Source organism: Bombyx mandarina, chromosome 13, assembly GCF_030267445.1.
Source record: "Bombyx mandarina strain Sakado chromosome 13, ASM3026744v2".
Taxonomy (NCBI): Eukaryota; Metazoa; Arthropoda; class Insecta; order Lepidoptera; family Bombycidae; genus Bombyx; species Bombyx mandarina.
Genome location: NC_143220.1, coordinates 3,895,573 through 3,913,616, shown reverse-complemented (window position 1 = coordinate 3,913,616; position 18,044 = coordinate 3,895,573). Strand labels below are relative to the sequence as shown.

Sequence of the window (18,044 nt, the reverse complement as noted above, 5' to 3'; positions counted from 1 at the left end):
CATTTTATTCTAATCTATTTAATTCCTGAATTCCTATTAATTCTGTTGTACTTTACTTTTCACAAACACGACAAACAATTTTGGGTCGAATATATGGGTCACATTCCTTTTGACCATGGAATAAAAAAAACTAATCTGGATGGAATTAATGGATGGAAAAATGGAGCGTCAATAAAAATATTTTGAAAATATTTGTGTAGTAGGTACGGTACATTTTTTTTTTTTTTTTTTTTTTATTGCTTAGATGGGTGGACGAGCTCACAGCCCACCTGGTGTTAAGTGGTTACTGGAGCCCATAGACATCCACAACGTAAGTGCGCCACCCACCTTGAGATACAAGTTCTAAGGTCTCAAGTATAGTTACAACGGCTGCCCCACCCTTCAAACCGAAACGCATTATTGCTTCACGGCAGAAATAGGCAGGGCGGTGGTACCCACCCGCGCGGACTCACAAGAGGTCCTACCACCAGTAATTACGCAAATTATAATTTTGCGGGTTTCATTTTTATTACACGATGTTATTCCTTCACCGTGGAAGTCAATCGTCAACATTTGTTGAGTACGTATTTCATTAGAAAAATTGGTACCCGCCTGCGGGATTCGAACACCGGTGCATCGCTTCAACACGAATACACCGGACGTCTCATCCGTTAGGCCACGACGACTACAAAATGATATGTAGATACGGATTGCCTTACTTTAAAATTATTTAATCAATCATATTCACCCTAATTCTCTGGACAGCAAAACCATATACTTTAAAGAATCCACAGAATAATAAGAAATAATTACTCTACAGGTGCACTAGCTGGCTCTAGCTTGATTTTTCCTTAGCGTTAAGCTGTTTTGGTAGGTACCGTTGGTAATTTTTGAACGGAATTTTTACGGATAAGAATGTCAGGTGACATGACAGAAGATAAATATTTTGAATTTCGTCTATCAAAGTAATCATTGTCAGTAATAAAGTAATAATGTCACTTATCTTTTTCTTGTACCAAGGTTGTATCTGTTCGTTCGTTTTCTATTTTCATATTTAAATAGAAAATATTCTAAGAATACAACTTGGACGGGCGACAAACATTTGAGTATTACATTATAATATTGTTCTTAAATTAATTAATGGGTAAGTAGCCAAGTCTTTTAAGCTATGACAAGAAATCTCTTCCTCTAAACTACATTTAAATATTTGCATTCACAAATATATTGCGGAAGCTTTTATTAACATAGACACCAATTTTATCTATGGCGTACATAGTTAATTTTAATACGTGTAGTTACAAACATGTCTTTAACTGTTTATTTACTTCAGCAATGAAGGTTTTAACGACGCTTCGAGAAATTCCGGAGTTTAACAGAGAAAACATCCATATTAGAGACGAGACGGAACTAGTCGCGAAGTTAAATAGAATCATAAAAGGCGGACACAACAAATTGCAGATAGTGACAGATTTTGACCATACGCTGACAAGACACACTTTGGATAATGGAAAATCCGTTCTCACTAGTTTTGGTATGTGAAAAATTTGTTCTTTATCATCATACTGTAAGTAGTTTATATTAGTAGTCAAATGTAATTCCTTACTGTTTTTGTAAAAAACCATTGTGTGTTTTTAATTTATAAGTGCATTCAATTATCAGTGAAAAAGTTTTGATATTAATATCACAAACCAATAAGATATCACAAATATATATGTTTTTCATTGCCTAAATAGACAGAAGGGCATACAGCCCACTGGATGGTAAGTGGTTACCGTCGCTCATGGATACCAACAATTTGAGGGGCGCAGTAAAGTCACTGCTTAAAGAATATTAAATATTTGCCATTAAAAACCAATGTAAGTGTTAATAAATGTGAAATAAAGCACGGAATGAACTATTACTATTGAAGCTATTACTTTTGAACTTTTAGAAAATATAATTCTTCACAATAAATCAAACATAAGTTATCCTCGTGAACTCTTCCACCATAATTAAGGATGTGCGGCATACTGAGATCTTAGAACTTATATCTCAAGGTGGGTGTCGCATTTACATTGTAGATGTCTATGGGCTCCAGTAACCACTTAACACCAGGTGGGCTGTGAGCTCGTCCACCCAATAAGCAATAAAAAAAAACAGAATTTCATATCTGATTTCTCATTCTCTCTTTTCATTACTGCAACATGCACTCAACAAGAGAAGTAACCTATATCATAATCTATTGATAGACAATGGCATAGTAGTTAGTGCCTCTGATTGCTAACTTGAAAGTTGTGGGTATGATTCCCACATCGAGTAAAAATTTACGTGATCAACAGGTTTGTTTGCTCTATCTCAGGGTGTTTAAATCTATATATATATTTTTAAATGTAATATAAGTATGTATATCAGTCTCTGATTCCTACAGTCCAGAGAATCTTAGTTTGGGACCAGTTGACCATGTGTGTGATTTATCTGCAGTTGCTTTTATTATTAAATTATATCATATATGAATTTAGATCCGTTGTCTCACAATAAATAGCATACATTTCAAATCTGTTTATAACAGGAATCAGCATTATATACCCTTTCAACAGTAGTAAAATTGTTTTGATATAGATGTAGCTAGAAGTCTACTGATTACTGCTATGTTAAATTAACAATAATTAAAAAATAACGACTAAATAGCATTTATATTTATATAAAAACAAGATCTTATTCTTTGAATTTTTGCCAGGTATGTTCAGAGAATGCCCTTCAATCCCACAACACTATAAAGACGAGGATGTCAGGCTAGCAAGTATATATAAGCCCATCGAGGCCGACCCTGTTATGACCGTGGAAGAGAAGACTAAACACATGGTCGATTGGTATATTGCTGCTCATGCATTACTCAAGTAAGTAAAATCACAAATCCCACTAGTTGTCGTGGCGTGCAACCTCTTTGTCAGGACATAAGTCCTACAATGACTAGACATAGACTAAGACAGAGATTTGAAAAGAATTCGAAAAGAAATGGAACGAGACGAAAGAGACAGAACAAAGAGACAAAAAGACAAGACAGACACAAAAAGACGAAAAAGAAGGAATTGACCGTTCTCATATAAGACGACAATAGAACAAACGACCGTTCAACTGATCCTTCGACCATTCACTAGTACTAGTAACTCTAACTGTGGGTATTTACTGTATATATTAAAAATGTCATCAATACAAATGGTATAGTGACATCCTAAACAAATTGTATATTAACACTAAACATACAATAACGGGACAAATGACCCATTTACTGGTGGTAAGACCCCTTATGAGTCCGCGCGGGTGGGTACCACCACCCTGCCTATTTCTGCCGTGAAGCAGTAATGCGTTTCGGTTTGAAGGGTGGGGCAGCCGTCGTTACTATACTTGAGACCTTAGAACTTGTATCTCAAGGTGGGTGGCGCACTTACGTTGTGGATGTCTATGGGCTCCAGTAACCACTTAACACCAGGTGGGCTGTGAGCTCGTCCATCCATCTAAGCAATAAAAAAAAAATTTAGAACTTTTGCAATGAAAATGCACTTATCATCTTATTGCCTTTGCACATTTGACTTCATGACTTTTTCTTACCAATTAATCTACAGTTATATACTTTTTTATTTATTTTGTTTTGTTTATTTTGAGTAATACTTGTCGTATATGTCGTATATGCTATGGTAGAAATAGGTACCAGAAAGTGTTGGTATGTAAATGTTGGTTGTTAATAATATGAGATAGAGTAAGCCTGATGATAGCTAACTGCTAAATGGGACTTCTGTCATATTATTAGCATTCTTAGTTTTCTTATTATTAATATTCTGTCATATTATGGCATAGTCATATATTAAAAAGTTCACTGAATTTTTCTTTTGTTACAGAGGAGTACAATTTCCAAGAAGCGAATTGACACATGTAGCTAATAAAATGATAGACAGTTTTAGGTGAGTAACTTATACATTTATGTAGATATGTACGTAGTGATATGAAACGTGGATTTCAATGACTTGTCAAGAGTTGCAGAGGTGCAGCATTTTTAACAAAAAAAAGATCATTCAGAAAATGAATGCTTATTTTAGACATATTATTATTTGATTTAAACAGCTTTTACGGTATAATCTGGCCGTTTTTTGTTTGTATTATTATTTACCTATTTATGTATTTATTATTATTATTATTATTTTTGACATGTTGTACATACATGACCCCAAAAAACTATACAAAAAAAGGCTCTTTTATTATATTAAGTCAGTGATTGATACCAAGGGATGTACTACTAGGGATAAGTGTGACGGGTCAGGCGCTTGTGAAACAGAGATGACTGAAACGTCCTTACGAATCCATCAGATCCATTAACGTTAGCATTAGACGCCTTCAGTTCTAACTTCAGCATAAGAACTCTGGTAACCGTACTTGTCAAACTCGGCAGAGTTCGACTTGCAACCTAACCCATACATCAGCCCGCTGAATTCCTCGCCGGATCTTCTCAGCAGGTCGTGATTCCAATCCGATGGTAGATTTAGCGAAGCACTGCTCTTGCTAGGACTAGTGTTAGCAATTCTATTCTATTCCAATTTTAATTTGCGTAATTACTGGTGGTAGGACCTCTTGTGAGTTCGTGCACCACCACCCCGCCTATTTCTGCCGTGAAACAGTAATGTGTTTCGGTTTGAAGGATGGGGCAGCCGTTGTAACTATACTTGAGACTTTAGAACTTATTTCAAGGTGGGTGGCACATTTACGTCGTAGATGTCTATGGGCTCCAGTAACCACTTAACACCAGGTAGGCTGTCAGCTCGTCCACACATCTAAGCAATAAAAAAATCTCTCAGGTTGAGCCCGTGAGCTCACCTACCGGTCGGTGCGTATTTGGAATAGCCCCTTAAGCTGACAACGATTAGGGGAGAAAAAAAACAAGTTGAGCGGGTATTAGCTGTTATCGTGTTTTATGATTAATAAAATAAAACACGATCAAAATCTCAATGCAATAACTTGTCGACTTGCTTTCCGATTTCGATATTGAAGTTCGCTACCAGGGTCATCGAGCTAAACTGTTGTCTACCATTCGACTCCAGGTCGTTACGCAATAGTTTAAATTTAGATTTAAGTACATACGTAGATTATTTATTCGAGATTCAAATTCATTATTATTCGTAATATCGTAAATCTAACGAATAAAATCTATATCTATACTAATATATGAATCTTTAGTGGTTTTTACGGATGTTCCGTTATAACTACTGAACCATGCATCCGATTGACTTGAAACTTGGTATCCATGTAGAAAATACAAAAAGTACTTAATGAACAGGCCAATATTTATATGAGTGTTGGACTCCCTACACCAGTTGCGGGGGCGTTACTGATGAGAGTCTTTGTGGGGGTGAGAAATAATAATAGTACAGCTAGTAAATTAATAAAATAATCCGGTGTCGACCCATTTCATAATCGCTTTTTTGATTCCTATACCGATAAAGCTTCATTGCACGAATTCGTGGAAGGTAATTGAAGGTTATTTGCTGGAGGCAAGGGAGAATTAATGGCATAAAAATAAGAAGAAAAAAAAGTTATTAAAGAACGATCAATAAACTTAAAAACAAGACCGCTACTTCAAGAGTACGCAAAACTTTTCAATAAAAAATAAATAAATAAAATCCGTCCACAAATGTTACAAGTCCCTGAACATTATAAGTATGTACAAACCGTCGAAGTTTTGACATGGGTTAAAATTTTATTTATACAGCGTAAAGAGACTCCGAAATCTAAATGATTAGCCCAACGCGAATACAATATTCATTTATCGTTTATGACTTAATCGCAATAACTGGTTTTTTTATTGAGTCACGCGTCCAGTCATTTTTGTTTATGCAGTACTGCGTGGAATCCAGACTAAGTACATTATTCGCGGGTAGGTGTGGAAAAGAATACAAGCGTTCTCAAGTCGAAAAGTGAATTTTATTCAATTTAATAATATTTTTGACATTTTTTTTAACAATTCTTTAAAACTAAACATAAGAAGACCACACAAATGTTTGTGACAGTTTTTATGGAAGCTAAGTTTTAATAATTAGCTACCTGCCAGTTTCTGCACACTCATAAGTTGTGAGGTTGGAATTGAAGGATTAAGCAACATGTCACAGCTGGCTACAATAGAAGCAGCACAAGCTACTCTCGAAGAATGCTTCTCAAGAAGAATGGCTGACCTTGAAGCACAACTCAACAATACTGCCCCTGCAAAGGAAACTATTTCAAAAATTTCTGAAGAATTTAGGACATTCAGAGAGCTAGTTTTCTCAATGCTTCATCTTCTCCGGCAACAAATCAATGAATGTTCCCAAATGGTAGATATTATTGAGACCAGACACAGAAGAAAAGCTATCATCTTTATGGGCATTCCAGAAGTCGAAAAAGAAGACTGTAATAAAATTGTTCTAGATATTACACATAAGCAGTTGGAACTAAAAGGTATTTCTGCTTCAGATATAAATGTATGTCATAGGATCGGCTCACAAAATAAAGATCATCATCGTCCAATCCTGGTAAGGTTTTCCAGTTTAGATACCAAGATAGGTGTGTGGAGGGCTAAATCTAAATTAAAAGGTTCACCCATCTCAGTCAAGGAGTTTTTGACCAAAACCAGGCAGGTGGTTTTTAGCAAAGGTCGGCAGCATTTTGGAATGCATGCTTGCTGGACTCAAGATGCTAAAATCATAATCAAGTTACCCGATGGAAGTAGGCAGAAACTTACTACGATGGACGACTTGAATCACCTAGTTTCCAGATACCCCAAAATTATAAAAGAACCTTCGGCAGCTAAAAGCATTGAGAGCGATACAGTGAAAACAAAGAGCACAACCACAAGGCTTCGAAAGCATTAGTGTATTTGTTATAGTATGTGTGAAAGTGTCTATCCCACTGTACCTACATACATTGTTATTTTTTTAATGTGTTGGTCAGTTATTGTAATGCCATTATTTCGTAACGATCGAAATTTAAATTGCATTTTTCAATTTTATTTTAATTTGTAATTATTATTTTTATTGCTTCTTCCTTCAATTTTTGCCTTACCCACCATACAGTTTGTTTTTAGTTTTCAATCATATGCAAATTAATAATTAATGTAATCACTGATTTGCGGTGCATTGGTTGTGTACTTAGTGTTTTAATTTATAATCATCATTATTGTTATTGTTATTAATATTATATATAAACTACTATTTTTAATAACAACATCATTTTTGTAATAATGCATAGCTAAGCACTGACGTCTGATCATGTCGTCAGATTGGCGTCTGACACCTAGTCTGTCAAATTGACATTGATGCAGCTTAGTGAATCACAGAGTAAATATTAATGTAACTTAATTTGCATTCCATTTTACTCAAAGTTCTAAGTTTTCTTTTGTTTTTTTTTATTCTAATATTTTCTTGCTTTATTTTGTACATATCATTGTTGTTATAGTTTGTTATAATTTTTTTTTTGTTTTGATTTTGTGTGCTGAAAATAATCTGTATTGTTATTTTTATTGTTATTTTTATTATGTATACGGTGTGTATTGGCTGGCGGGTGGTGCAGAGATATCAGCTTTTTGTTTTTTGTTTTTGAACTCATTGCATTTGCTTTAAGTTATCAATAACTTTTATAAAATTTGTTTTCTATATAGGATAATAGTATATATATTTAAATTGTGCATTGTATTTGTATTGCATTGATTAATTTATGAGTAATTCATGTGACGACCTTTATCTTTCTGCCAATGAATCTCTTTCTCCTGTTTCTTCGTTAAATGAGGATAGTTTTTGTTCAGTAACTGGTACTCTTGGTGACTGTGTACGACGATGTTTTAGCAAAAATTCGGGCCTACTAAATTTATGTCACATTAATGCGCAAAGTGTGCCCAGTCATTATAGTGAAATTCTGGAAAGTTTTGATAATACTGACGTTCATGCTGTGCTGATATCCGAGAGCTGGCTAAAGCCTCATCTTCTTTCCACTAGTTATCCTCTTCCTGGTTTCGATTTTATTCGGAATGATCGTGTTGATAGGAGAGGCGGCGGCGTTGCTATCTACCTTCGCAGTGTTTTTTCTTATAAAATCCTCGACTGTTCTCCACCAAACTGTTCAACCTCTGCTGAGTTTCTTTTTTTGGAAGTTTCCGTTAAGGGAGTTAAATTAGTGCTGGGTGTTGTTTATTGTCCTCCCACTGTAGATTACTTCTCCAGTCTCGAACCAATTCTGGAATCCTTAGGCTCAAAATATTCACATCACGTCATTATGGGTGATTTCAACACCGACCTTGCAGTTCATTCACCTCGATCCTGTAAACTCTTGGCTATCGTCGAATCTGCTAATCTTCAAGTCCTGCCTCTACAAGCCACTCATTGGAACAGTGATGGGAATGACACCTGGCTTGATCTAATTCTTACTTCCTCTCCCACCCATGTATCATCTCATGGTCAATATCCCGCACCTGGCTTCTCTCATCATGACCTCATTTTCCTCTCTTACTCCTTAAGTCCTCCGAAGTCCCAACCTAGGCTTATGAGCATACGTAGTTTCAAACGCTTAAATTTAGATCAGTTGCAAAAGGATGCGTCAGAATTAAAATGGGATGATTTCATGGCTACACCTTCTGTAGATGATAAAGTGCGTATTTTTAATGAAACTATCCTTAACTTGTATGATATCCATGCGCCTGTTAGGAAGGTGAAGATGAAGCGTCCTCCAGCTCCATGGATAACGAGAGGTGTGCGTATGTGTATGCGGCGTAGAGATAGAGCTTTTCGTAAATTCCGGAGGGACCGATGCGATGACAATTGGGCTTCTTATAAAATTGCGAGAAACCGGTGTAACCAGGTGATACGAAATGCTAAACGCCGCTACTTTCTACATAATATATCGTCTTCTTCAGTTGCTAATATCTGGAAGTTCCTCGGAACTCTAGGTATTGGCAAACAACGTCAATACAGCTTTCAGTCGGCAATTGGACTGGATGATATCAATGTGCACTTTACTACAAGTATCCCGTTGGATCACCAGTCTACGCGCCGTACTGTGGAGTTTCTGGAAGGACTATCCCCTCCAAATATCGACCCCTTTAAATTTTCCACGGTATCTATGGGTGAGATCAAAAAGATAATCCTCTCTATAAGATCCAATGCTGTAGGTCACGACGGAGTGAGCCGCCAGATGATAGTGCTGATTCTCGATTGTCTTCTTCCATCGTTACAACATTTAATCAATTCATCTTTGTCCTCTGGTACTTTTCCTGTACAGTGGCGCAAAGCATTTGTGATTCCCTTACCCAAAGTCTCTAATCCGACTCTTCCTACTCATTTCCGTCCCATATCGATTCTCCCTTTTCTGTCCAAGGTGTTGGAGGCCTGTGTACATAGCCAACTGTCCCAGTTTGTTCATAAGTATGGTTTAATAAACTCTCTACAGTCTGGCTTCAGACCAGGCCACAGCACCATCTCCGCTCTCCTCAAAGTGACAGGCGATGTTAGGGCTGGAATGGAGGATACTAAAGTCACATTGTTGGCTTTGGTCGACTTCTCTAATGCCTTTAATACCGTCAGTCACGAAATCCTTTTATCTATCCTGTCCTATCTTATGATTTCGCCTGAGGTGCGGAAATGGTTTACATCATATCTTCGAGGGCGCCAGCAATCGGTCCGCATTGATGAGTCTTCGTCTTCATGGCGTGATCTAGATACTGGTGTCCCTCAAGGCGGAATTCTCTCCCCTTTGCTTTTCTCTCTATTTATCAATCTCATAACTCAGTCCCTTCAGTGTTCGTATCACCTGTACGCTGACGACCTACAGCTGTACTCGCAGGCTACTGTGGACTGTGTGTCTGAAGCGGTTCGCAGAGTGAATGGGGATCTAGAGGCTATATGCGATTGGTCTGGTAGATTTGGTTTGACGGTCAATCCAACCAAATGTCAGGCGATTATTATTGGTAGTCCCCGTTTGTTGGGACGATTAGATTTTAGCTCACTCCCACCCGTAACTTATAATGGAGCAATTATACCTTTGAGCCCATCAGTCAAAAACCTTGGACTGTATATGGATTCTAGACTTGATTGGGCGGTACAGGTGTTGAATGTTAGTCGGAAGGTTACTGGATCTCTGCGTGCCCTTTATCGCTTCAAGAACTTTCTCCCTTTCAAGATAAAGTTGATGCTTGTTCAAGCTTTAATCCTGCCCATAATTGACTATGGCGATGTATGCTATCTTGACCTGAATGCAGACCTTTTGAACAAACTCGACCGCCTTCTCAACAACTGCATTCGTTTCATTTTTAATCTTCGCAAGTATGACCACGTGTCTACTTACCGCTCCGAAATAAATTTTCTTCCTATACGCGAGCGCCGCAATCTACATGCTCTTACTGCGCTTCATTCTATACTAACATGCCCAACTCCTCCCTCCTATCTGACTCAGTACTTTAAATATTTACATTCTTCGCACGATAAGGACTTGCGTTCCTCTAATAATTTACTCCTTCACTGTCCCACGCACAACTCTAGTTTAGTCCGTTCGTCTTTCGTAGTTCAATCTGTTCAACTTTGGAATTCACTTCCTCTTAATGTTAGGATGATCACTGATCGCCTAACTTTCAAAATAAAGGTACGCCAACTTTTTCTGGAGAAACTTAAAAACTTAACAATTTGACTTGCAATGTGTGTTCTGTGCAATATACTATTTTCTTGTACTGTATGTATATGTATATGTGGTTCTATTTCTTTGTTATATTTTTAAGTTGTGTTTAAGTGTGTATATGAATATGTATGTGAATATGTGAGTATATGATAGAGATTATATATAGATATATGTGTAAATTTTATATTATTATCATGATATAAAATTGTGTACGTTGTTTGTGTGATTATATATATATATATATATATATATATACCGTGTATGTGTTTATATATTGTATAATGTAGTTTGGTTGTTTCACATTAAGTTATGCACCTACCACAAGATTCTCTACACCACCCTTGGTTGACTGGTAGAGAATGCCTCAGGCATTAAGTCCGCCATTGTACTTATGTGCATTAAGTTGAATAAATGAATAAATTATTAAAGTGTATTTTTTGGAACACGATCTGTTAGTCCTTGCGTTTGAGGAAACACCGAAACCACTTTGTAAACTCCCCTCCCACCCGTTTTCTAGAACGGTTCGGGCGCACACTGCATAAAAATATATTATTATATATATTCATATGAAGTCGTTGTGGCCTAACGGATAAGACGTCCGGTGCATTCGTGTTGAAGCGATGCACCGGTGTTCGAATCCCGCAGGCGGGTACCAATTTTTCTAATGAAATACGTACTCAACAAATGTTCACGATTGACTTCCACGGTGAAGGAATAACATCGTGTAATAAAAATCAAACCCGCAAAATTATAATTTGCGTAATCACTAGTGGTAACCTCTTGGGAGTCCGCACGGGTAGGTACCACCACCCCGCCTATTTCCGCCGTGAAGCAGTAATGCGTTTCGGTTCGAAGGGTGCGGTAGCCGTTGTAACTATACCTGAGATCTTAGAACTTATATCTCGAGGTGGGTGGCGCATTTACGTTGTAGATGTCTATGGGTTCCAGTAACCACTTAACACCAGATGGGCTGTGAGCTCGTCCATCCATCTAAGCAATAAAAAAAAAAAAACATGTTTGGTTTATCGAATAAATTAAACTGATTTCAATAAACTAGTATTGGCTCAATGAACGAAATCCGACAATGATATATCACTGATATCTCAACATTCAATTTTATTTATCACATTTACTCTTTTATTGCGTTATTGAAATTTTTATTTAATCGGTCGTTTACTTCTTTTTTCGCTTTTTATTTTATTGCATCGATGAGTGGACGAGCTCACGGACCACTGATTTTAAGTGTTTACTGGAGCCCATAGACATCTATAACGTAAATGCCGCCACCTACCTTGAGACATTATAGTTACAACGGCTGTCCCACCCTTCAAACCGAAACGCATTACTGCTTTACGGCAGAAATAGGCAGGGTGGTGGTACTTACCCGTGCGGACTCACAAGAGGTCCTACCACCAGTAAAACCTATCCCTGGTAGTCCAAGGAGCTTATTGCAGCTACGCGTGGACTGGTAGGTGAGCTCACGGGTTCAACGTGAGAGATTTGCTAACACTAGCCCTAGCAAGAGCAGTGCTTCGCTGAATCTACCGCCGGATCGGAATCGTGACCCATTGAGATGATCCGGCGAGGAAGTCAGTGGGCTGTGTCTATGGATAGGTAGCTTACTTCAAAAACCATAAATCTCTTCAGTAACCAACGAACAAAAAAAATCAGTTTAGGTACGGAAAACAAAAGTTGCACTTAATTTGTCTTTTCATATAAATACGAGTCAAATTAATTCATAGGTTGGTCGTCAGGTTTGAGCCCCGTGAACTCACCTACAAGCTCGGCAAATCTATAATAACCCCCCAAAGCTACTAGAATAAGTAGGAAAAAATAATAATCATAGGTTGTAATTACAATTGTTTTTTATTTTGAATCAGCCCTAAATGGAGATACCGGTATTTTTTAAACATTTTGTGACGCGTTCTGTTTTACCAGAAATATAAATAATAAATTTAATTAAATTAAAACCATTTAATGAAAGCTGCTCGATGTTATCAGGTTATCTTCTAGGAAATACGCGTATAAATATGATCTGATCTTATATTTATTTATGTAACATGTGATTAGAGATCATTTTCGTTCTCATAAAACCTTATAACAACGTGAGATTATTCAAAAAGTCTATGATGATGTATATTATTAAATTATATCTATTCTAACTATTCGATTGGCTCGATGGTGCAGTGGTTAGCGGCCCAGACGGTTGCGCCGGGGGTCTAGGGTTCGATTCCCACATCAGACAAACATTATGTCGATGCCTCCAATGAACACTACTCTAACTCAAAATTTTGAAATTTTCGTTTTTCACGCAAATCGCTTCACTATTTTAAAAGTATTACAAATTCATTATTAATGGGGTTCGAAGCAAGAGTAAATCAGCTAGTTACACAAGAAAAAACCATAAAATCTTTATTATTGCAGATATATTTATCTACTTTTTTCGTTTAAACTCTCCTCCTGTAAACCTACGAATTTGGAGTTAGGCATCGAATTGTGATTAACACGTTTCTTTGCTCTTTGTCTGGGTGTTTATTTTACCTATATGTGTATATATTTAAAGATATAAAAGTAGGTTATCAGCCTCTGGTACCCATAATAGGGAATCCTAAATTGTGGCCTAATGACCATGCGTGATTTGTTTCCATTTGTTATTATTATTATTATCTGATTATTTTAACAGAATAGTCTTAGCGCCTATCGAAAAACAAGGGCATAAGACCTCAATCTCGTTTCAACAATATTTTGTTATTCAACTCACCGCTGGATGCTTTTCAATCCTAGATAGAAGGACATGTTATGTGATAGATGGACGATCTCACAGCCCACCAAGTGTTAAGCGGTTACCGGAGCCCTTGAGTTCACACACGAGTTCTAAGTCTCGGCTTTACAGTACAACGGCTGCCCCACCCTTCAGACTGAAACGCATTACTGCTTCTCGACAGAACTAGGCAGGGTGGTGATGCGGACTCGCAACCATCAATGTAATATGTACCAATATTTCATGAATAAAGTTCAAATCAAATCAAATCAAAAAAGTTTTATTCAACATAAATGAAAGTACATACTTGTTGAACGTCAAAAGAACTACCGCCAATTCACAAGAATTAGCCTCCGTCCTGAGAAGAATTGGCAAGAAACTCAGCGGGCATTTCTTTTTTTTTTTTAAATATTAGATTGTTTTTTTTTTAATATTAGTTCAATGGGACCCAACAGAATGTTGTATTACAGGAAGGGCGTTAAAGAATTGATAATTTGGAGTCAGACCCATGAGGTTCCGGTGCTGGTGTTCTCGGCGGGATTAGGAGAATCCGTTGTGGCAGCTTTGAAGGCGGCGAATTTTTTGTTACCGCATGTCAAGGTATGTTAAATTTAATCAAAAAATATTCTAGTCAAAGTGTTTCAGAATATTCAGTATTTCTTGTTAAACGAATATTGTGATTAGATAATGTTTTCCTTGTCTCTAAACCTGGTTCAAAAATAGTAAATAGCTAGTAGTAAAATATTTTATATTTGTTTCTAAACAAATCAACTACTGTATTAAGATATGTTTACAAAATTTCCACAAGTAAAAATATTTTTTACATTTTCTTCTAATATAGAACAGAAATTGTTGGCCAACAGTATTTCAATGTAATGCAATTTGAGTGTTAACCAACCTCGCCTTGAGTTTTCTATTCAATTCACTTGAGTTATGAAATAAATGCAATATCATTAGAAACATTTAAATGTAAAATAAAGTACATACAAGGACGTAATTTTTTTTTTTCACTAATATTGTTTTAATGAATATGTGATTATATTGTGAAACCCGATATTTTTACAGACAACCGAACTGGTTTATTTTACTTGATCAGAACACAATTATCAAATGATACAAATATATCTTTAAAGGGAGTACTATAATTTATATATGTCCCTATAATTTATATAGATCTACCTCGAAGCATATTATGTCTGCCAAAAATAAATTTATATGGAACAGATTTGTTAGTGCCCTAAGTAATTTAGTCTTTTCGAATATTTATTAAATTACTAAGTATATAAGCTAATCAAAATTAAAAAAAAAGTTATCAGGGAAAAAGTTTTTATAAGTAAACCAGTGTGCTTGGTGCGAGTTTTTTAACGTTCTCGATAAGGTAAAAGTTAACTCAAATTTATATAGAGGTGGAACGTTTGCCTACGTTGCTAGGCGCGCTGTTCCGACTGCATACAAATTGGAGTTAAAAAACTCCCACTAGGCACACAGATCATTTAAATCTCCTGTAAAGTATTCGCATAGTATTTTAGTTCTAAAGTCTTAAAATATCTGTATCTAACCGGATTGCTTTTATTTCAAGGTCGTATCAAACTTCTTAGCTCTCGACGAGAACGATAAAATAGTCGGTATAAAAGGCGAGGTCATACACACGTACAATAAAAACGAAACTGCCATTAAAAACACCGATTATTATAATTTAGTACAGCAAAGGAGTAATGTCATCTTAATGGGGGATAATATCGGTGACGCCGGAATGGCTGAGGGAATGGACCATTGTGATGTCGTCGTCAAAGTAGGGTTCCTCGGTCACAGCGCCGAAGGGAACCTCCCTAACTACAAGAAGAAATTCGATATAGTCCTAGTCAACGAACCATCTATGGACATTGTCAATGCCATGGTGAAACTGGTGCTGTGATTATGATTCTAATTAGTTTTACCATAATAGCAAATGTGATGTAATATTGAAAATTTTTCTTAGGTACATATTGTTATTGATCGATTTATGTTTTTTATGACATTTGACATTTTCAGAGTTGTCAAATTTGACGCTTTTAATAAACCGTCAGATTACCACAAATTTTTTCTAAAAAATTTACATCATAAATATTTTAGAAGTTCATCGGCATAATTATGTTTACATTTTTAGAATAATATTCTATTTAAAAAGGAGTATAATCTAAACGATTTCTACCTCAGTCGGAAAGGGCATATTAGATTCGGTACGTAGTAAATTTAATAATAATTTAATTAATTAATTAAATAATATAATAATTTAATAAATTTACGTATGAACTAATAGGCCCACAAATGAAGCTGTATAGATAAAATACAGCAGAGTTTAAAAGACTTTTAACTTTTATTGGTTGTAAATATACATATGAATCAAGTATATAAGCATATGTGGTAGTTTTGACGTAAATTTTTTGTCGTTTACAAGGAGAACACTACTGTTTTTATTTTTTATTGTTAATATTTGTATTATATAAATTGTATATACAATGAAATCGCCCTAACTCGCGTAAAATTTGAATGATTATAAGAAATGATGTATAGTATTAAAACTGGCCTATTAAATTTTACTAAAATATTCAAGCAATGTATGTATTTATAATTTGTCTGTGCTATGTCTGACGAAAATCGCGGGTGAAAAATGATTTATCGTAAAAGTTAGTTTTAGCACATTCATCTTAAAAATTAGGGCGTCTAGAAACGATCATGATAGAATGTTTTTTGTTAGATATTCTTCATAGCAACTCCACATTATCATATTAATTAATTTATATAAACAAACATTGGTAGTTTGTTGTTGCCAATCAAACTTTGTAATTATTTGTCTTCCTCATGAACACTGATAACAGAACATATGTTTTCATATATTTACATAATTAGTCTTGTTTTATTTACTAAGTTTATACTTTTATTTAATTAATGTTTTTGTTATCGTTCTAACGTAACAACTTTCGAAAAAAAAAAAAAAAAAAGTTTGGTTTAATGTTGTGAATGGCAAAAAATATGTTTAAAATTTAAATAAACAATATTGTTGACAGTCATTAATGAATATAAAATCTTATTTTGTGATTATTTTATGCAATGTGAAGTAATAAATCTGACAATTTGATGAATAATTTGATTTAAAAAAAAAGGTTTGTGTTTGATAATAGATGATGTTGTTTGTGCAATATTTCCGTTTTTGGAGTGATCAAAATATTCTGTTAATTGTGTTAGCATCATAAGTTTCTGCAATTTTTGTATGCTTATTTGCTAAGCTTTTCTGTGCAAATGAGCTAGAGGCCAATTTGGGTTTTAATTTTTTTTACTGTAACCCATAAATTCCACAGTGGGAAGGAGTTTGACCATCTAGAACTCTGTTCACTTAGCTACCTACTGTGGTAATGGAATCTTACCTCTAAACCAGAATGCCTTTTTTATATTGCTTAGATGGGTGGACGAGCTCACAGCCCACCTGGTGTTAAGTGGTTACTGGAGCCCATAGACATCTACAACGTAAATGCGCCACCCATCTTGAGATATAAGTTGTAAGGTCTCAAGTATAGTTATAACGGCTGCCCCGCCCTTCAAGCCGAAACGCATTACTGCTTCACGGCAGAAATAGGCAAGCGGTGGTACCTACCCGCGCGGACTCACAAGAGGTCCACCAGTAATTATGCTTATGAGCTGTTGCAATAGTAAAATCAGTTTTGCGATATTTATGGGTTTCAATATGCACTCGCCTTAACATCAGGTCAGCCTGAACGTCAATTAATTCATTGCAAAAATAATTAAATATTTCAAAATTTTGATTCTTATCCCTTTTAAGTGCGGTTGGTGTTGTACCTTAGCAAATATTTCGTGTCTTTTTTTTTGTTTCGTTTAAAACGACTTTAAATTATAATTATTGTTATTAATACATTAATGAATCTAAGTTATTGTTTATAACAATTGCAGTCGTTTATCGACGTACAATGTTAATGGTTTTTGAATTAGTTTAATGTTTTTTTTTTTATGTGATAGTAGTTTCGTGTTTGATTTAACACAAATTATGTAATATTAAAAATTCTAAAATTAACTTGAAAACTCTTGACATTTTCGGGTTATAGGTTATGTAAAACTCGAACCGACTTTTTATAATAGGGTATTTGACTGCATGGAAAATATAAGTATACATTTCCAAGTATTCCTGAAAGATAATGTTACTACATATTATACTATTTTTATAGTAAAAAATTGAATTTAAATTACTTTTATATTATAGGTTAATATGAAAACTATTTTGATGATACCCATAAAATGTCAAATACCCTATCATGGATCCAGTTCTTGGTCTATGGTCGATTCAGCAACTCTAAGACCAAAAAGACGGTGCAGTAAAGAGATGATTCTTTCATAATTAAACTCACTTCGATTTTGTTTTAATTAAGTATTCGGTATTCGAAACATCTTCTAGTCATGTATCGAACTGACAAGGCACTTAACAATTGATGAATATCAAAACTGTAAACAAATATTATTATATAGAAATGTAAATATTACATGTTTTAAAATCGATTCTTACAACATGAAAACATTGTAAATCACATAATTTAATACACTACTAATAAATACATAGTGTAGTTTTTTTTAATAATGAAATACGACTGTATTTTGT

At 35.3% G+C, this 18,044-nt stretch overlaps 1 protein-coding gene and 1 long non-coding RNA gene across 2 annotated transcripts; one reads left to right on the top strand and one right to left on the bottom strand.

Annotated features, from left to right (window-relative positions):
• The first annotated feature begins 956 nt into the window (after positions 1-956).
• On the top strand, positions 957-18,002 carry cN-IIIB (cytosolic 5'-nucleotidase IIIB). Its single transcript, XM_028187254.2, has 6 exons — positions 957-1,123; positions 1,310-1,510; positions 2,696-2,855; positions 3,855-3,917; positions 13,870-13,999; positions 14,979-18,002. The coding sequence occupies exons 1-6, from the start codon at positions 1,120-1,122 to the stop codon at positions 15,312-15,314; spliced, it is 894 nt and encodes a 297-aa protein (XP_028043055.2). The 5' UTR covers positions 957-1,119; the 3' UTR covers positions 15,315-18,002.
• LOC149501583 (uncharacterized) lies at positions 5,907-7,262 on the bottom strand. Its single transcript, XR_016324066.1, has 2 exons — positions 6,722-7,262; positions 5,907-6,204 (listed from the first exon to the last, which is right to left on the bottom strand). It is a non-coding gene; the product is annotated as an uncharacterized LOC149501583 (long non-coding RNA).
• Positions 18,003-18,044: the final 42 nt, after the last annotated feature.